Below are 21,614 nucleotides of genomic sequence, written 5' to 3'. Positions count from 1 at the left end.
ATAGACGGGGATTTTGCTTTCAATAAAAAATATCCCCCATCAAGATCACGTTGCAGAGAAATAAGGACAACGAGGGGATACGGTTCCTGCTTCTTCATGCAATCCAAAATGAAAAACATTTCCCTCCATGGTGATAGAGGCTTTGCCATGTGTGTGTGTTTGTATGTGTGTGTCTGCTCCTGCACGTGTCCCTTTATGTGTATGCATACATGTACAGTGTGCGAGTAGGCGGCAAGGACCGCAACCAAGGCTGTACAGATATATGGTTTGTAGATATTTGGCATTTAAATGAATTTTCTCCTTGTGTGGTGACACGCTGTGATCCAACTACTAAACCCTACAGATGAGGCTACCAGTGTAAAAAATTCTACTGGTAAAGTAGTAAAATTGTATTTTTTATAGACCTATGATTATTTAATGTTCAAAATCTATAAATAATTGAAAAAATAATAAATCAGATTTTCACAAAAGTGTTCAGGTTAGTTACATTTAAACCTGCAAATTTTGTTCATGTGGTTGTTTATTATATTTTTATTTACTGTCAGGAAGCGTATTCTTCCTGACATTGAATAGTTGTATTACATTATTATAGGGATATACATACAGCTGATTATCTAAATACTGTTTCAGGGCTTTTTCCACACAGAAACTACATTGTGTGGAAAATTTACCTTTTGACCATTAAATTAGTCACATTTAAAAAAAATAATAATAATATTGTCAAAATATCCTCCTCCTGCAGCAGGAATCAGTCCTAAAGAACCGGGTAAGCCTCCATTACAACTTGGTGCAGCAGGAGAAAAGAAATATGGAGAGGAAACAGGAGAGAGAAAAAAGGCTTTGAATGGACCAGTTGTGCGGGTCCACAGGAGACGGCAGGAGAAGCCGGACAGAGAAACTGGATCCAAGTTCTGCTGTTCTCAGTTTTTCTGCCAAATAAGAAATTAAAATAACTTCTTGGTCTGTAGGAGGCTGAGGATAGTGGTGTCAAGTGGTTACACACTCACAGAAACCCACACACAATGCTTTACAAAATTCAAAGCATGGGATCACACACACACACAAACAAACTATCGGCCAAAACTCTTTTCATTCACTGGTTAATTCTCTGCTCTCTTGCTCTCTGAATTGCAGTTTATTTTTTACCTGTCCAGTTTTATAGTGAGTACTCTAATAACTCTACTGTAATAATAAACTACTCTAATAATTCTGCGTAGGGCCGTGTGTCGTGAGAGTTAAATAAAATGACAAAGAAATATATGAATATCTGGTGACAGGATATTTTATGAAGATGCACTGTATATTTAATATAGCTAATTTTGTTCTCGCTTACATTATTGAACTGATATCGAGTATTTCTAACCAAACACAAGGAAAAAAAACACGTGTGGTCTTAACCAACTGTAAAATGTGTTTGAATAACTTTTTTTTAATCCATACAATACTGAACAAATGGCATAATTAGAAGATGAGGTAAATCATTCTTCATTTTAATAGTTAATGAGTAAAGCAGGCTGTGTCTATAGGTGGGAATTTGAGGGGACACAAGGTTTATGGCTGACACTCATATTACATTTTGTGTTAACGCTGTTCAAAGTTTGGGGGTGAAATTCATTCACACTCAGTAGGTAGTTGTACTGAAGTAGAATTTTTCTGTAGAGCAGGGAAACTCCACCGCAACAGACAAATCCACGCGTGTAAAAGAAAAACTTCAGCAACTTATTTAGTTATCAATCGTCATCAAAACAACGTGACAATATGGTAATATGATAACTCTCCACTATGTGAATTAGAAATACAAATAAATAATTCCCCCGAAAAAATCTGTCAGTGATATTGAATGTCAAACTGATAAGAACAAATTTTTATCTCAGATTTTACAGTGAGTTCTTCCAGATGTGGTTTGGGATATGAGAGGTGGTGAAATGTAAAATTTAATCAAAAGCCAATAAACTCCCTGAAGAATATCAGCCTGAGTTTTCCTCTATTTGGCAGTGATTTGTCCATGTTTTGTGCATAGAGCTAATCTGGGAATAAAACCCATTGACTCTTGCTCCTCATTGTATTTAATTACAGTTTTGTAGCCACTGAGCAACAGGATCGACAAAAGAGAAAACCACCTCTCCTAACACAATCACTTCACATGCTGTAAAAGCTTTGCTCGCTCACACAACAAATCTCCCATATGGCAAAAATCAATAAGCAGAGCAACACTCTATTGATCATATCTATATCTTGGATACACTCTGATGTCATGCTCCACTAGCCATGTGCGTGTGTTTGTTAGTGCCTGTGTGTATTTAAGGACGTCAGGAGGTGCTGCGTTCATTCTAATGGAATAATAATTTTCATTAAAGCCTTCAGCTGCATTAAACCTATGCCTCAGGTAAAAAGGCTACTTTTCCAATCGATGTTTCTTGCTAGAAAATCGGCATCTAATGTGACTGTGTATGGTGAATCAGAGAATTAATTGAAATCTCACTTTCAAACTTGTGACTACGGGGGAATGAAAGAAGCACAGATGCAATGAGCAACAAACTAATGCAATGTTGTCTTCACCAAATAAAAGGCAGTGTAAAATTTAAGTGGTGAGAAGTTCAGACGAAGTATTCAATTATTACACAGATTTACAAAATTTGCCTAAAAAGGTCCCGTATAAACCTGAAAGAGAGCCGTTACTTCAAAATGAGCTTTTTTAAATATGTGCTACCACTTCACACAGACGACATCAGAGCACAGTGTCAACACTGTGTACCCTTTTCTTTTGAAATGATGAACTACTACACTAATATTCAATTGCTGTATTCTTCATAGATTATACATTATTTATTTTTCTACAGTCTGATTTAACCCTGAGTGAAATGATAAATTTCACCTCTAAAGCTTCAATGAATGCCCGTAAAATCTCATTACCACTTACCACTCAGTTGATTTCATAAGAAAAGTGAAAACATTGTTGTCATCACATCCCATGATATAAAAGACCTTAATGCAATATGAATGAAACAGCTCTGATAAATTCTCTCATTGATTTCTCTGTATTTCCACCGTGTGATGACAAAAGCACAGGGTTGCCCTCCACAGGCAGCAAACCGACATAACACAGAAATACAAGGAAACATTCCTGACAAATAAATTCCCCCCGCAAAGTTACCAGGACGGACCGCAGAGACTTCCTGCCGCTCTCAACAACTTGCGGAGGACGATCGTTACCCTAACATTTTCCCTCTGACTCCCTAACTTCCTTCACCTCTCTACATTGTTTTCTCCCTCTCCTCCACTCGCTCCCCTCACTCTGTCTGCCTGTGCAGCTCTAAGTTATTGATAGTTTAAAGTTATGGGCTAATAATAAGATGGACACTGCATGGCCAGGAGCCTATTATACCTAGGTAATGGATAGCGTGCGGGTTTTGAATGACATTGCCTAGAGATTGGATGACGGAGAGTGGAGCGATTTATAGGCTATACCCAAAGAGCCCCCCACCCCCCCTCACCCGTTCCTCTCTCAAATGCACACACACACACAAACACGGCACCCTATGCTATTTATCTGCCTTGATAAGGAAGCAGATGAGGCATGCCAGTATTTATGGTGAAGATGTTCATAAAAACTGCTGCCTTAGAGTAGGAAGTTAGAATCAACTCAGAAGAACAAATCCACTGAATATGCTCTGTGTGCACAAACACGTGATTCTGTAGAGGAAACAAAAATGTAAAGTGTAATTGCTGCAGTGTGATCTTCACCCCCCCCCACCCAAAAAATACAACTTGAAATATGCTTGGAGGTTGTCGACAAAATTATTTAGAGGCTTCCTGGTAAAATAGAGGGTTGTTAGACTTGTTAATGTCACTGCACCGATCAGAAATGAGTATCATGAAAATCTTAAAACATCAACGTCACAACAGACAAGTTAAGAAACAAGGAAACTCTGTTCTCGTCTACATATCAGCAAAGTGTGATAGATACAGATGTCAAAGATGCTACTTTCAATCTAGTTGTACAATCCGTCATTCAACAAAAACACCAGTAAAAATCCAAAGCCCCGGTTACTGCAGTGAGTGCTGCAGGTTTGCATTTATGCCATGTCTGCATAATGCTCATAAAAGCCTCCTCAGGTCCCTGTTGAGGGAAATGACAGCGACAGTAGAGACACTTGAGCCAGTGTTGTTGGGATGGAGGAGGAAGAGTAGGAGCGGAGAGGGCATCAGGGAGCGCAGTGAAAAAGGTTTGTCAACATTATCTGTTTTATTGATTTAACAGTAAAAGCTTGCCGCTTAAGCTTTATGTTGCTATGGCTGGCCCCATTGAAAATACAACGGCCGCAAATAAAAAACGATTTCTTAAAAAAACTTGAGCATTTTTATTGATTTATTTTTTTATTTTTATCTCCTGGCAAGCAGCTTGGGTTTTGCATGCATTATTGTTTTAAGTTTTACACATTTCATCATCTTTACGAGTGGTCATTAAGGTGGGACTATGTTAAACTGTGCTCTCACTCCCAAAGGGATCAATGGCTCTGGAGGAGGCAAGACGGCTTGAAGCTATATGTAAGACCAACAATGCTTTGAGCTAAATGCTCAATTGCTCAGCATGCTAACATGCTCATGATACTGCTAGCATGTGGATGTTTAGTACATTTTACATTCACCATCTTGGTTTAGCATGTAACTAACATTTGCAATTTGTCTTCTTCACATTTGGTCTGAATCTGAAAAGTTAACAAATAGACGGAAAGTAAGTTCTAAAAATCATCCTTTGAGGTTCATGTATGACTTTATACTGTGAGGTATTTTAATACACAGTGAAAAAGTCACAACTCATTGCGGCACAAAGAGAATTAATTGGTAAGAAATTTAAAGAATTCTTCCCCGAGTTGTCAAGACATTACATCCTGAACAGAAAATGTCAAGATGTCAGAAGAATACATCCTCTGAGAATCATCAATATGTTTTTCTAGCTCAGTCTAGAGGATAAAAAGACAATATAATATCTGTTAAGCTGCATTTCCTGTGAACATCAAAAAAATCCTTTGTTTTACATTTCCTGTTCAGCAAAGGTGGACAATGATCACAGCACAACAATAAGCAAATCAATCAGAAGTCTCCAGAAGGATCTCGAGGAGAACCCCTTTAAGTGTCACTACACCCCATGCGGACCAGAGAGCAGTGGGGTCAACAGAGTGTGTCATTGAAGCAGCTTGAAACCTGGTAGGGTTCCTGTTGTGTCCTGAACTGTGGAGGCTTTTCAAAGACGCTCTATGCAGCTCTATTATGCCTTAGCAGCTGGTTATTACCAGAGGAATCCTCCAGCTACCCAGAAACGCTCATCAACACTCTCAAACAGACACGTGTATACACACAAACACACACAGCATAAAATACATGCTAAATAATCTAGGTTACTTTATTTAGCCTATTTGAGCATTTTATTGAAATTGTTTGTCCTGTGTAGAATTAAGAGCAACTGAAAAAGATATTAATACATTTAATCAATGTTAAATTGTGTCTCTCATTTCTCAGATAATTGGTAATTGTTACATTGTTTATTTATGCATCAAGAGTTTCAGCTAAATCATGGAAAACATTTTTTGTCTAACCTTTAATTTACTTATTTTGATGTGACCTTCAGAGGAAATGGCTTTGAATATTAAAATAGTTTGAATCACTGTTTAAAAATAAATAACACATATGTATACATAACTTGTATCATAAAAGCAACTGATTGGCATTTAGCTGGATCATTACCTGACAGTGAGATTGGCAGAGTACATTTAAAAAGGAACGAGATGTGACAGATAATGAATCTATAGTCGGGTGTTGTGTACTGAGAGAGTACAACAGAAAGACAGAAGAACAGAAAAGAGCAGACCGACAGCCCAGAGCATTAATTACTGTTGACACGTAAAAAATATAATTAGATATGAGAGGAAACAGAAACTATTTATGGCAACCGAGGGGCCTTGCTTAATGATCAGACTGCAGCTAAAACCTCTATTGATTTTCTTGTTAAATATACAGCTCAATTAAAGATACCGCTGATTAAAAGACAATTACAAATCGCAACGGTGGTTCTAGACATGCTGGGGAAGCTGGGTAATTTGGGGCCGTCTGCCGCAGACGGAGAACTGCACGTTTTCATCCTTGCTCTCTGCCTCATCTCTGCAGTGCAGTGGGAAATGAGGCTGCATGGGTATTTTTTTTCTTTTTCGATGTGAAAACCAGCATTTCTTGTTGTGGCCAATTTTAGACAGAGCTGCGGGACCCATGGATATAATAGTCACGGCAAAATTCAGTGTACAGTTAATACGGCTTGTTGATTTCTCAGAATGTGACAAAACAACCTGCTGAATTTCAGCACTAAAAGCATAAAACCAACTCTGATTAACCACAAACAACAACAATAACACTGGCCTTTGAATACATAAAGCAGAATACATTGAACAAACAATACAAATTGAATTCCGTCATTAAAATGAAGTACCTGCTTAACAGAAGCTACACCGTGGCTCTTTTTTCTCCGATCTGCATCAGCCTTGTCACTGACAAATAAAAACCTTGACAGTCTGTATACCCTCACCACCACAGAAGGGCAGAATTACAATGTATAACAAAAAACCTTTCTGTTTTTCATTTAGGAAAAAGAAAACAGTTTAAAGTCTATAAACCACAGAATTTTTTCATAAGTTTTAGCTGCGCATTATTTAGTTTTACATTTTTCTACTTTATTACAAGAGATAGAGGCATCTTAAGAATGTTTAGGAAGTTTTGTTTTTGTTACTAATGTTGCGGCATTAGTCATCGACAATATAATTCAATAAATAATTTATGTAAATGAAGAAAAAAATAATTGGTTTTTATTCCTGTTTGTCACCTTTCCCTGGTGTTGGCCTTTAAATAAATTAGTTATGACAAGTTCAAATATGTGCATATACCTCTGTGTGTGTGTGTGTGTGTGTGTGTGTGTGTGTGTGTGTGTACCTGTAGGGAGTTGAGGAGGATGAAGATGTAGGCCATGACAATGGAGAAAGGCACCAAGACGCCACAGAGCCATGTTAATCCAAGGATGGGAAGCAACACCAGCACTGCTTTCACTGCAGCCCTGTGCTCTCGAACACACACACACACACACACACACACACACACACACACACACACACACACACACACAAAGAGAGAGAAAGACAAACACACACACACACAGAAACAAGTTACAGCACAAAAAGAAATGTATGCATACAAATGTGAATGTTGTAACATGCAAGCACATGCACCGCAAAGACTTGACTGGCTGACTGAGCAGAACTTATTTATCACCAGATAAAATCAATCTAAGCATTCCCTAATAATTTTCCTTCCTCCCCAGTCGCCCTCAGCTCAATTCTGGGTTTCTCAACTTTTCAGTTAATTTTGGACAAACCTGAGCAGCTTTGGCAAGCGGCTTGTTCCATATACAACACTGTGCAGCTGGAAAGGCTCACAGGGTGACAACTTCCCACCTTAAATCCACCTTAATTCTGTTTAGAGTGGAATTAGCTTCTCACTCAGGTGACCGCCAAACCGCACCAGCTGTGTGTGTGTGTTTGCGTGTGTGTGACATGGCGGGCGGCGAGCCCTAGTTTATTCAGCGGAGGAATGTGTTTGAATTTCCGAGACGGCTGCCACCCAGGGGTGCCAAGTGGTTCAAGGCCTGCTTTGAAAACCTGCATAGAGCACCCTCTGTGAGCCGCGGTGGGCTGACATGGTGAGAAAAACATGTACACTTTAACATGAGTTTCACTGATAGCATCATAAACACGGATGTTGTGGTGATTCGACTGGAGCGCACACTCTGATGAACTAAAACCAGTGATATTATAGAAAGCACAGGGCAATGACAGTGATAGGACTTAACAAGATAGTGTGTCTGCACTGCAGTAGTCAAAGAACACAACTTCAGACTTTAGTCTAGCTAAAACTTTTTCACGGGTTCTAGTGCCCAGTTTCAATCATTAGCAATCGCTCAAACAGCTGATAAAACTAGTAAGTGTATTGTGTGGATTTATGTGGCGTATAGAGAGTGAAACTGATTAAAATTTAATTTTATCAATTTAATTTCATTCAGTATTCTAAGAACTCAGAAGAAAAGTTTCCAAATATCATTTATTCCTATAGGCAGCAATATATTTTAGACTATTTAAAAAATATAGAAAAAATAAAATCCATTTATTCTCATCCCATCATTTCAAAGACCCTTTTCCCAACCAAATATTTTAGAGGCCATTTTGGAATATCAATATTTGAATTGGTTGAAACTGGCTTCATTCCAGAAAATTTGAATTAAAATAATTTCTTTATCGTATCAACACTCACAGATATGAAAGAACTACATACACTAATGCAGCCCATTCAAAATGTATTCCTATCTTGTTTGATAAATGAGGCCCGCTCTTTTAAAACGACAAATCCAATATAAAATCTTGCAGCTGCTTTTTATTTGACGCCCAGTGACTATTGCTTGTCGGCTCCAAGGCCTTAGGCCCAGGTGAATTATCTTTAAGGGGAAAAAAGAGGACAAATGGCACCTCCTTGTGGTTAGTACCTGATCTGCTCGTAGGCTTGTTCCACAGGACTGGTGCCCATGGCCAACATGATGGACCTTCTCTTGGCTGTGGAGATTGTGATGATCACCACCCTCGACAGTATCAAGATATTCACCTGGAAATAAAAGGAGAAACTATCAATCGAAACAGAGGAAGAATTTTTTTTTCTTTCATTGTTTTTCAACTGTTTCCTCGTCGTGGGAACTGTTGGGTTCCTCTCGATAATATTGAAAGATCTCGACCGCATTCACCAAAGTGCCTTGAGATGATGTTTGTTGTGATTTGGTGCAATACAAATAAATTGAATCTAATGCAGGAGAAAGAAATAGAAAGAAAGGATGGAGATCTATAGGTTGACATATTTGTTTGTAGGAGATTGTAGAGGAAAGATAAGAGAATTGTCCAAAGTGACTGATGTTGGTCGAGCACTTCATATAGTATTACCACTACGCACACCACAAAATTCTATTCAGGCTACACAATAGGATTACGATTTAATTTGCAAACCATGATGATGAAGATGACTGGCCCAGCAAAACCCCAGATAACTCCGTTCTGGACACTGAGCCAACAGTAGCCGTCGGCAGAGTATTTGCCCGAGGCCGATGCCAGCGTGATGGTGACTATCAGCACCGGTAGACCTGGAGGGAGGGAGGGAGGGAGAGAAAGATGGAAAAATATAAAAAGAAGGTGGAGAGTCAAGGAATAGATCATTAAGAAGAGGAATTAAAAATCAGAAAAAGGTAGAAGGGAAAGGAAATGGGGCTATACAGTAAACACCACTGAGTTGTAAACAGTCACAAACATAAGCAGACCTTGAGTATACAGTACTTCCTAAAACTACAACCATACAGATTACCTGATCAGATTTAACTGGATTCCTTGTGGATTTTAAGACGTACTTTACCATTAGGTGATAATAACCATCACAACAAAAATCCTTGATATTCACTGTCTATCTGTGAAAAGAAAAGTCTTGGCTTGTGTCGAGCCATTTTACCCCAGCCGATGAGATAGTAATATTTCATGTGTCGATCTTCGCTTAGGTTGACCGCCACCACCTTGCTCCAGAGCAGCAGACCCTCCACCAGCATCCAGCTAAATGCCGCCATGAAGAAGAGATGAAGCAGCGCCGCCACAAGTGTACACGCCACCTACAAACACACAGACGTGCAGATAGAGACAGATACAAGTCCCTCCGTACATTACAAGGTGAGGTTCCTACTGACACAACATAAGAGCAGAAAGTAGAAAAAGCTTGAATGCCTGTATGACAAACCCACATACCAACAACCAGTGGTAAACATAATCAGAGACGTATGCCTGTTGGGTTAAGTTTTTGAGGGAGGAATGGTAGATTCCACACTGCTCTGCATTTACACAATTTGCAAGGGTAAATTTTGTGTGGAAAATCCTCTGCCTCCCAAAAAGGCAATTCAAATGTACAAGCACACAATGAGTGCTGTGGTAACCCAGAGGAAACTGAACTGACAAACTTTATAATCTATAGACATGTCAAGTATTCATCTGTTCAAACATCTTTTTCATACAACTATATTTTTAAAGTTAACCCTTTTAGGATTTCAGAAATACAGGTTTGTGCTTCACATCCAAGCAAGACTCTTGTTGTCAGATGCTAAAATCATCAACTTGAAGTGTTTATGGCAGAGGGGTTGTGACACATTCCACTTTTCAAATGTGAAACACACACAAAAACTAAATGTCAGAGGTTAGCCATGTGTCCTTTAAGAGCAGCTCATAATCCTGAATGATGAATGAGGAGCCAGTGGCCACTAATATCACATTCACACCTCTTACAATCTCAAACTCATAGATTGCTTATTGCTGACGTATGATTTTAGTACATTTACTTGATGATTGCAAAGCCTATCAATAATATAAATTGAGGTAAGTTGAAAATGTATTGTGTTTATTCTTATTATATTATATTGTCATTAGCTGAATTGGCCAAAACCTTGTTAAAAACTGAAAAATGACCTCCTTGATTGTCAGTCTATTTACACACACATTTGATAAATTTCCAAATAGCCTGCCTGCAGCGTTAAAGTGTACCCTGACATGACCTGGGGTCAAAGGACCAGGGGTCAAACCAACTACAGGTCATTGAGTGACCACAGACTGTGCTTTGCCTGATGGATGCGACAGCAGTGGTCACCTATGTCACATCGAATGCCTAAACATTTGTTTTCCTAGGAACCTCAGTGTGGTCTCAGATTTCAAATCTCATTAAGGCTGCTATAAATAAGACAGTGATGTGGGATAATAATAGGAGTTGAACACAGGAACGTATAATCTTTAAATATCATCTTCTACAGTGGCTATGTAAACATTGTACTTTGTCATGGATAGTGAAGACATGAGTATCAGAAATATTATAATATTTAAAGCAATTTTTTCTAATGTTAAATATAAATTTCTAGTACAACAATGTTTGAACCTTTACTTAAGAACAAGTTTCCCTGTGTTTAAAAAATAAAATTATTTTTGTAGAGTTGCTCTCATTTTCAATATCCGGCTGAATCTATTCTTCTATCGAGGTTTGACAGAATCTAGCATGAACCGTCATGAAATGAGTCGTCGTCATTTATCCGCAGCTTAACCTTTGGTGAACCGGCTTTAAATCCTATGCATTGTTAGTTTGAAAGCAGACGTTTCAGTTGTACCTTGTTGTGAATGGCTGAGCTGCTGCACAGCAGAATCACCTGGGCACAGATCAGAGCAATGAACAGGTTCTTGTGAATGGACGTCCTATCAGATTTGGGGATACTGTGGAAAGAGAGACACAGGGATAATGTTTCTTTTTAGATAGATCTCGTATAAAACAACTGTTAGTCAATAAATAATACATTTTAGAGGACAGTAGAATCTTGACAGTATGGCCACAACTCCATGTGAATGGGACATTTTATACTGAGATTATCTGAGCTGTATTTACTCACAGTTAAGCCTTGAGCTGATTGAGACATTTTACTCAGCACTGACTCAGCCACAGTTTCACTAATATCCAAGGCTGTAAAATGACCTGACTCTTAGCTCTGAATCAGTTTATGGTTTCTACTCATTCAAAATTTTACATCCTGTTGATAGTGCTGCTGCATCAGTTCGGACCGGTCTGCATTTTTCATTTCTTTCTTTTTTAATTCTATTGTTGGTCTAAAGAGGCGCAAAACTTTTAACATGTTTGCAGTTTGGCAACAACAGTTTAAGTTTGTTATGTCCTCCAAGGAAGTAATATTTTCATTTGTTTGTCCATCTGTCAGCAGGAATGCAAAAACTAGTGAACGGATTTCCATGACATTTTGTGAATTGGTGGGGCATGACCCAAAGAGTAACAATCTGGAGCGGATTTGGACAAACGGGTGGATCCAGGATTTTATTTCCACTTTCTTAAACATTGCAATATGGGATGTTGGTGGATGTATATGCTCTCCAGGCGCCTTTCTAGTTGTCCAGAGGGTTTCCTTGTAAATTTAAATTCAGAATTCAATACAGTAATGGAGACCAGAATGTATATGACACACATACCATTCTTATACATTACACAATCTCTAGAAACAAACACATACTGTATTTAGACGGCATCAATATGTTGAATGTTTCCATTTCAGCGTGTTCACGAAGCATAAATGACACATGTTAAACTGGTTTAAAGAGGTAAATCAACTGAAGAGCTTTTCATTACCTCCTGATGGCCTCGGCCTATTTAGACTTATTTCATATCTGCATCATTGCTTGCGACCACCATAATTTCACGTGTGATCATGCATGCATCTGTGGACACGTATGCTCCGCTTTGTGCTGTGTGGGTGTGCTATGTGTATTGATGTGCATGTATATCATCATACCACAGAGTGTGTGTGTGTGTGTGTGTGTGTGTGTGTGTGTGTGTGTGTGTGTGTGTGTAATGCATGGCTGCGCTCTCTGATTTCAGGACAGTCATAAATCGCGAGGGCAGCTCCTCTCCAGCTGACTGTGATCCCTCAGTGACCCTAATGTTAATTAACAGCTGCAGAATGCCGCCATAAACCTTCAGAGTGGACTCACATGTAGACAGCAGTAATTACTGCATTAGCACTGGTCAATACTCATACGAGCCTTAGGTACAGATCACGAGCAGCTACTGAGCCAAAAAGTTGTATTGCCATTTTTTTAGTTTCTTACTTGTGCATCAGTGAAAAGGAGTGTTGACAAAACCACAGCCACAACCTCTTTACTTAATGCTACAACACACAAATCGAATACACCACTATCATATAAAATATATGGTGTAATCATTTTTCTTACAACACTACCTCTGATTTTAATTAACAACAAGGGCCTGTTGATATATAACCATTGTGTCGCTAACAACAGGGCTAAAGTCGAGTTGTGTGTAGTGTTTCAGAAACCAGGTATCTATTTTAGCATCGCAGGTAAATGGAACGGGAAGATCAGCTACTCACTCCAGCACAGTGAACAGCATCAAGGTCACCACGAGCGCACACAGAGACGCACCAGAGCCGATGAATGTCAGCTTGGTTAAAATAAGCTCTTCCTCAGGAGTCCACTGGGATTAGACGGGGACAGCAGTTGTGGGAAAGAGTGAGAGAAAAACAGTAAAAAAAAAAGAAGAGTGGACAAGTGGTTAATCAGCAGCCGCACCATATCTGAAAAATCACAGGTTTGATCCACAGGACCCTTTCTCAAGGACACAAAAAAAATTCCTAAAAACCAAATGTGCTGTTCAACAATCTGCGGTTGTTTCTTTTGTGCTTATTTTACCATGATTATGTACTTTGGATCAAAAGAACAGTTCCAATGCATTCTTCAACAACATAGACACACTAGGACTGCCACCTGCTGGATAATATAGTGTACTGAAAACCACAGCCACAATTTTAGGGGTTAAAGTTCTCAACTTGGATTAAGATTTCACATCAGCAAAATGTATTTGGAAGCAAATCAGTACTACATATGGCAAATAGAAAAACTACCTTATGTGATCAGTACTATACTCATAATATAGTATAGAAAATGAATAAGTCCCCATTATGTTTATCACAATTTAAATTTGAGGTTTGACTTTCAAACATACAGTTTAAATTTCCCCTCAAGCAACCTCTACGTCAGTGTGTGTGATTTAAAGCACCACATCATAAATCATCTCATGAGTTACCTTCGACTCCAGGTAATTCATCAACACTGCAAAATTGGTGGTGTGGTTACATAGACAGGAAGTGACACCAGAGCCAGCATAGGTCACCCTGCAGCCAACACTGGACCAGCTAGTGGTATGAGTGTGCCTGCGGAGCACAATACACAAGCACAGACACACACAAAGTCATCAATTCATTTCATAGAGCGGAGACGTTTAGGTTTGAATATAAAGATGGGCTGGATATCTATCTGTGATACATGTGTGCATTGTTTATAATAAATTGTTGTATTTGAGATAACAGACACATTTAAACACATTTAAAGACCAACCTTAGCCCAACAGACTACAGCTCTATTGCAATAACACATTCATTCGTCTGGTTATGTGACTTGTGACGTGGATGGTGTTGGTCAAACTTACATCAAGCTGAAATTCCAAAAGGCACAAACAGGAGATACTCTCTGTGAATACTCCACCTAGAAACAGACACATGTGTTTACACTTGTTTTCCTTCTCTTTCAGTCTGTTTCTTAATATATGGCACTGGACTCGGACCAGCCAACAGCGACATTGGATAAAAGTCACATGTTGTTGGCTGGGAGAGGAAAATTCCTTTGCGGTGACAGGCTTTATTTGGTGAGTTTAACAAAGGGCAACAAATCAAGTATGACTCAACTGCTGTTCTCATACAAGATGCAAAAAAAATGTCTATCATCAGAGGGAATTTCACTTATTCCACTTGTGGAATTTTCAAAACAACAAAACAGCAGAGTTCATCTCAACCATTTTCAAAAGTTGCAGTCTCAAATTAGGACCTTTAAACCTCAAACATTGCTTTTTATCACTTGCCAACTGCCAACAAGAGCTGCCCAGATGAGACTAGATTTGATCAGATGAGTCAAGATGTTCAAATATTTACACCGTACCACGTGCGATGAAGAGAGGGTGTACTGGACAGCCACAGGGATGGTTTGGGCCTTGGAGGGATCACGAATGGAAGCTGATATGACAGCAGAAGCCAGGTGACCTGAGGGCACTCTGAAAAGGATAATGTTCATCATTCACATGCCCTAAAACATAACGGTTATTAATAATTGAAACAAAACAAACTAAGGGTCCAAATATCTTTACTCCTTCAGAATGAAGAATGAATGAAGTATCAAAAGCGTCCACAACCAACCTTTGATTTTTCTCTTGCTGACTCACTGGAGGTTCCTGTGCTCCAGACTCAATCTCACTCAGATGGCTGTAGTGGGTATGAATAAACACCACTTCCTCATTTCCTAATTAGAAATAGAAGGAGAAGCACAACAGCTTTATTTTTATCCCTAGTGAGCATCACTTCAGTTGCAGCAGCATCTCACAGTCACACTCAATACAAGTCAAGCAATACAAATGTAATGTGTATTCTGTTTTTCGTGTGAGTGAATGTGTGTGTGGTTTTGTGCACATGCTTCCTACCAAGGGTATGTATCCTCTGGAGCTCAGTGTCAGGGATCATCAGCTCATCCTGACCACTGCTGCTCGTGGTGCTGGAGCTGACGACAGATGGTTTGAAGACTTGACGATCGTGATCTTCAGTTAGCTTTTGCCATTTCATGAACACATCTGGCAGCAACGATAGCAGAGGACAACAATACACAACCACAACAATTAAGACAGATTGACAATAAAAGTAGAAATGTAGTTCTATTAATGGTTTGGGTAATAATAATAATATAATCCATGTTGGACTCATCAGTGTATTTCCCTGGATTCTGTAACCACTGTAAACACTAGGAGATAAAGTAGTGCAACAAACTTACAACAGAATAGACTAAAGACAAATATACAATAGACACTGATGCAATCTCCAGAAACATCACAACAAGAGTCAAGTTAAATGTGTCAGAAAATATTGCAAATAAAATATTCTACCATCCTACGTTCAATACTTTTTGTGCCTCCTGTATTTGAACCTAAGTGATATTTTCCTTGATGTTTTTAAGATGTTTATTTTACCGATGTTCTTGGTAGAAAGAGTGAAGCCTCTTCTCTCAGCAGACAACATGTCTGCAAGAGCTTCGGTGAGACCGTCAATGCTCTTTACAATAGTAAATGGCCCCACGCTGACCTGTAGAGGAAATACACACCAACAACAATTAGTCAGAGTGAGATTCATAGAGGAGAAAGGAAGACTTTCCTGGTTTAATAATTGAGACCAAGAAATGTTACCTCATCCCTGAAAAAAGATGGGGTTTGGCTGAATTTAAGTTGTAAATGGGATTTCATCATGCAGCGGTTTAGTGCCAACTATTTCCCAGAGAAGATATTAGCTGGTATCATGAATTAAAAATATTATAAGCAAATCAGTTATCAATTGTAACAAAGAGAATCTTTTTTTTGACAGAGACAAATTAAAACAGGTCACTCCCTCACCCCATCCTCCGTCAGACCCATCCACTGTGTGGCCATGCTGGGCTCCAGCATCACACTTGCTGCCTTCACATAGTTCGTAGTAATGGAGACCATGACCTCTGCTGCATCATGTCCAGCTGAGTGAGTACTAGCTGCTGCAGTTAGGTCAATCTCAATCATCTGGGAGAGGAAGAGGACGTCACTGGAGGAGAGGACGTTTGGGTCACCGGCCTCCACGGTTTGCAGGACGACCTGCGACAGCTGCTGCAGCGAGGTCAGATCTCTGCCCCAGGAAGTGTTGATGCTCAGCTCCTCAATCACCTGAGAAGAAATGATGTGTTCCAACTGTATTAGTCTGTGGAAAAGGTGGTTACAACATCATGTTGCCAGTTATCTGTCTACACACCTCAGAATCCCCTCTGAGATTAAGTTTTTTTGTTGCTGAAAAGCTAAGAAATCATCCTTTTAGATCATTACCATGTCAGTGTGCTCTGTGCTACTCTCAGTAGTTGAGATGCCTCTGCAGCAAAATCACACAAACTCTTACTGCACCAGTCAAGTGATGATCTGCTACAGACGAAAACTGACAACTCACGTGTTTAGTCAGAGGATTCTTGCCGAGTTTGCTGAAGAATGGTGTCTTCGGTAAACTGAAAACCTCCAGCACTTCTGCATAGACAGAGACAACTATAATGCAACACAATGCAAACAATTACAGCAAGATGACAGCCTTAGAGACTATCACATATTATTTTTTAACAATTATGTAAATGTGACCTTTACTATTCTATTTGATAAATTACAAAATCAGATCACCACATTACGATAAGGATAAAATTAGGTAACGTCAACTGATGTGATTTACAGTATTACCTTTCCTAAACTGGCAGACAGCCCCTCTGATTGAGTCGCACTTGGTCAGCCTCCAGTCCTCCATAACAGGGTCAAAGATGCCACACTCCACATCAGACTGAGAACTGTGGAACAACTCAAAGGGGAATGTTTGATTCTCTAGAGAATTTCCATCCTCCAAGAGCGGATGCGATAACACAGTGAAGTTACCTGGTGAAGAAAAAAATATATATATATATATATATATATTTCAAGATATTTCAAGATATATGATCATCATGTCAACATAAAACTAAAGCAGTATCACTAGTAAAATATTTACGTGGAATAAACTTCACTTTCTTACTTCTGTTTTTATTTTTTAAAGTTAGGCTGTGATAAGCCAGGACAAAAACGTACAAAAATGTTTTACAAATATTATCGGTCGTACGTCGACATCTGTTGTGATATGGAAGCCTTGCAACGATGGCAGCTGAGGAGGCCATACTTGGGGTTATTGTGGAAGAAAACTCTGAAAACTCTGTTCAATACAAAATATGCCTGATGTTTCAGTCTCTACAATCGGCGCCTGGAATAGCTGCTTCCAACATATTCAATTGACGCAAACACCAAGCACCAGCTGGCACATTTGATGAGACCTTCAGAATCCATTGTGTCTTTCTAATGCAGTGTGTATACACCTCAAACGCACCCACCAAGCGAGAGAAAACATACCTCGAAACCCACTGCACACGTTTCAAGCAAACATGTTGTTCAACCTGGAAAACCGTAGTTTGTCACAGTATTCACACGATGATTGTTCTTTAGTGTTTCTTTCTTATATCCCTGTGCTGGTAATGCAGTGGGAAGTGCAGACAAACCTGAAAAGCTGCCAGTTTTGCTTTGCCAGGTGAAAAATGGTGCAAATTGTTTTGACATTGAATGCGCCCCCTGGTGCAGTTTTAAGCATTACGCTGACATTTATAAGCAAACAAATAACAGAATGTTGGTCTTGGTCGAGGACACTTTAACAGGTGCTGATGATGAAAAGACAAGCAGTTGAAAGGACCATATGACAGTACACCTGCAGTAGTAGTGAAGCGTATGACTGAACTGGTCTGATGAGGGAGAGGATGATGCACTACCCTGGCTCAAGTTCATTTTTAAAAGACTGGTAGATGAATCCCCCTACTGTCACTTATAGTTATACTGGAGGAGTACAAGTGTGCAATCCTTAGATTCAGGTGGGGGGAGTCAGAGTTTTGGAGCCTCAATGCTCACTGGGGAGCATGATGTCAGAGCTAGAGAAGTTTGTTTTTAAGGGTGGGATTCAGAGTGACGTGAGCTACAAAACATTTACAAGAACCGTTGGGAGCTCTAACATTTGCCAATTATAACTTGGATCTCCCATGTTAACTGTAGGGAGAGAAGCAAAGAGACAGATTTCCTCTTTCCTTCACTTTAATTACACTTCTAATACTGGAAAGGAAAATAGCAAGTGTGTGTTTGTCAGTGTGTGTGTATGCAGGTTTGCTAAAGAATGAAACAAATAGAGAAATTATACAGAATATCCTCAAGAAGCTTTTTAACTGATCCCAATCTGAGACTTTTAAAACAAAGTATCTGCCAACACCAAGTCCTGGTGTTTATATTTTCCTGGATTTACGTAGAAGCTTCTGTTTTTGATTAATTCCAGCATTGTATAAAAATGTGCACATTCAATAAGCGTATGTAATATAAGCAGTTTGTCACAGTTTTCACACAGTGATTGTTCTTTAGTGTTTTTTCACATATTTCAGTGCTGGTAATGCGATGGAAAGTGCAGATTAACCTGAAAAGCTGCCAGGTTTGCATTGCCAGGTGCATTTGTGTGTTGGAGAGAACATAAATCTGAGGGTTAGGTTGGCAAATTTATGATATAATATAATAAAATTGGTGAACTTGGCAGTTCACCTGTTTTCTAAAACACTAGCACATTGTAGCTATAGATCACAGTGTTTCCCATAAACTAGCTCGGCTGTTGGAAACATTGGATCAGAACATTCTCTTAAAATGGGCAATATGAAAGAATTGGCCGACTGTCAAATTTACACTCATAACAAATTACCAAAAAGTGGGGGGTGTCCACCCATATTATAAGACTCAAGGAAATGCAAACTGGCCAGTGCCAAGGATGGACTGGCCTTCAGGCATACGGGGACAAATCCTGGTGGGCCTCGTCATCAGTGGCCCAGTGACTGTCAAAAACCAGTTTTACAAGCCTTTTTCTCTGTGTCCTTGCCATTCAGGTTGAGCATGATTGTGCTGCCTGCATGTTCCAGGACTGGATTCGCTAGTAGCAATTTAAGGATTACATGAAAACAACAAGGAGCAGTATACAGTATATTCTATCGCCGCCAGACAGTGTGGCATTTTGGAAAGATCTTTAAGCAACAAAATACATAGAGATATTAGATATAATGTCAAAACTGTTATTTCTTCACATTCTGATTACAGTTTAGTTAATTTTTGAGCATTTTAAAACAATATAATTCTGCGATATTACCTCTATATTACACTTTTAAGTTGGTCTGAAGCAGTACTTGAAAAAAGTAAAAAGAATCAATCAAAGATTTAATTTGTATCTTCTATTTTGCTATAAAATGTGTCACATGTCTTAATGTATAACAACTACAATTTACTTGTCCTTTGTTGACTGTGTTTTTGTGTGTACTTCAAACTTACTATTCCCTAAGGTAACTAACTGTTAACTAACAATCAGCGTGTTTAAGACTGGTAGTCAAGGCATGTTATTCTGTGTATATTCGACCAAATGTACGTTCCAATCAACAATTACATCACGATTGGGCCAGAAAAGTGATATGAGAGGAGTGTGTGTGTGTGTGTGTGTGTGTATATACACACACACACACACACACACACTATATACACATATATATTTGTATATATATACTGTATGTCGAAGAAGATGGGACAACGTCGGGGAACATTTGGATCTCGTTATTTATGTGATTAATTCAGGTTTCATTTTACTGGAAAGCCATATGGGTGGAGCTCACACATCAGGCGAGCTCAGATCTTGGCATGTTGCTGAAAAGTGTATAGCTCACAATGACTCTCGTTCTCAGTGTGATTGTTTCTCTGCATAGCAACCCCACCCAGCTCTAGCTTCAAACCGCAAACATGTACAAAATCACGTTTAACTTTATCTCTTCTGTCTTTTGCAATATCAACTATTCCTATACTCACTTTATAATTTCTTGTTTTGGTTTAGATTTGTGTAACCCTTCAGGTTTCCCACAGTCCCCATGCAGAATCTTGACTAATTTACCTTGACACGGGCTGTCTCTCCACCGCTTTGTAAGGGAGGACTCTATTTCCATGGCTGCTCTGCTCCACTTGAACACCAGCCCAGAGGAAATGAGCGAGCACTCTTTTTCCATGGTTAAGATTTCGCTGCTATTCAGTACCCGATCCCAAATGTGCAGCTCAGTGATGCTCCCTGAGAATGACTCATCCTTCTTAAATGAGCCCCCAAACGTGTCCTGCTCTTGTCCAATAATGAAAAGGCCATCAGGACCAATGCTGTCAGAGCTGTTTAGGCCATCACCCCGGAAGAATCCAAGGTCATGAGTATACAGTGCCCAGCGTCCACCATTCTGGGTCCAATAAACACAAACTGAGTGCCAGGAGTCGTCATGGTCAAAGGCTTCCTGGTAAGGCCCATGAATGCCGTGGACCATCAGAGCCAGCTGCACAGGCTTTCCCTGGATCACGTTCGCTCGGAGCTGGAACTCATTAATATATGACTGGATGGAATAAGAGAAGATGGTAGAAATTCCAAAGCAGTTGGGATCGAAGCGTAGACGGGTGCAAACAGTCACTGAACCCATGGAGGAGAACTTGTGCAGGAGACGGGCGTGCTTTCTGTCCGAGCGCCCGCTGAACTCCAGAATCAGGGTGTCAGAAGAGCCTTTGGTTTCACCCCACAAAGAGAGAAGAGAAAGGCATTACTATGAAGGAAAAATCCTGGCAGAGTTCTTGGAAAAGATGGAACCTAATCATAAAATTCCACTTTGTCATCCTATTCCTACTGTAAACTTGGAAAACATCTATTCACTGTGGCTTGGAGTGTTTTACAACAGCATCATTAGTCCTATTTTGTATTCTAGTAGACAGAAATGCATCTTGGACAACACAAACATTGAGACGAGTATTCAAAAAGAAAGGCTGCTGACATAAGTGTAAACAAATGGCACACTGAACCTACTCGTCAGATAAGTCAAGACTTTCCTGTCAATCCAGACAGGTTCAGAGATTGTCAGAGACTTCAAGAAGTTGGTTAGGTTTTGTTTCTCTTCTGAGTTGGTGACTGCAGCCAAGGCCCCAGATCGCTGGTTACACACTTCCCCTGCACTGCTCCACTGCAGGCGATCAGGCACATACTCATAATAGAACTCATCATAGGTCAAGGTTCTGGATTCCAATGTAAAGGCTGTTCAAAGAAGAGAAACTGAGAAATTAACAGAGATACCTGACAGACAGCTTAGGTAAAAATTCAGGCTGAATTCTGATAACATGCAAGTTTTAGTAGTGGAATCAATTAGGGCTTGTTGTGTCATTTCCCAAGTTAAATGCTTTAAGATAAA

General features: G+C 39.5%; 1 protein-coding gene across 2 annotated transcripts in view; it reads right to left on the bottom strand.

The window, feature by feature from the left end:
• Positions 1–21,614, bottom strand: part of LOC109636553 (adhesion G protein-coupled receptor D2) — an 81,854-nt gene that overhangs the window by 58,097 nt on the left and 2,143 nt on the right. For both annotated transcript variants that reach the window (XM_069521867.1, XM_069521866.1), the window contains exons 3-19: positions 21,236–21,460; positions 20,297–20,938; positions 17,008–17,196; positions 16,730–16,803; positions 16,156–16,455; positions 15,739–15,850; positions 15,199–15,345; positions 14,918–15,020; positions 14,664–14,775; positions 14,158–14,213; positions 13,756–13,882; positions 13,043–13,146; positions 11,264–11,366; positions 9,580–9,733; positions 9,087–9,220; positions 8,579–8,694; positions 6,979–7,099 (exon numbers count right to left, since the gene is read on the bottom strand). In XM_069521867.1, coding sequence (XP_069377968.1) covers positions 6,979–7,099; positions 8,579–8,694; positions 9,087–9,220; positions 9,580–9,733; positions 11,264–11,366; positions 13,043–13,146; positions 13,756–13,882; positions 14,158–14,213; positions 14,664–14,775; positions 14,918–15,020; positions 15,199–15,345; positions 15,739–15,850; positions 16,156–16,455; positions 16,730–16,803; positions 17,008–17,196; positions 20,297–20,938; positions 21,236–21,460 — 2,819 coding nt within the window. The remainder of the gene's footprint in view (positions 1–6,978; positions 7,100–8,578; positions 8,695–9,086; positions 9,221–9,579; positions 9,734–11,263; positions 11,367–13,042; positions 13,147–13,755; positions 13,883–14,157; positions 14,214–14,663; positions 14,776–14,917; positions 15,021–15,198; positions 15,346–15,738; positions 15,851–16,155; positions 16,456–16,729; positions 16,804–17,007; positions 17,197–20,296; positions 20,939–21,235; positions 21,461–21,614) is intronic.

The sequence above is a fragment of the Paralichthys olivaceus genome, chromosome 3, assembly GCF_024713975.1.
Source record: "Paralichthys olivaceus isolate ysfri-2021 chromosome 3, ASM2471397v2, whole genome shotgun sequence".
Classification (NCBI taxonomy): Eukaryota; Metazoa; Chordata; class Actinopteri; order Pleuronectiformes; family Paralichthyidae; genus Paralichthys; species Paralichthys olivaceus.
The sequence above is the reverse complement of the archived record's forward strand: the minus strand, read 5'-3'. Positions and strand labels throughout refer to the sequence as shown.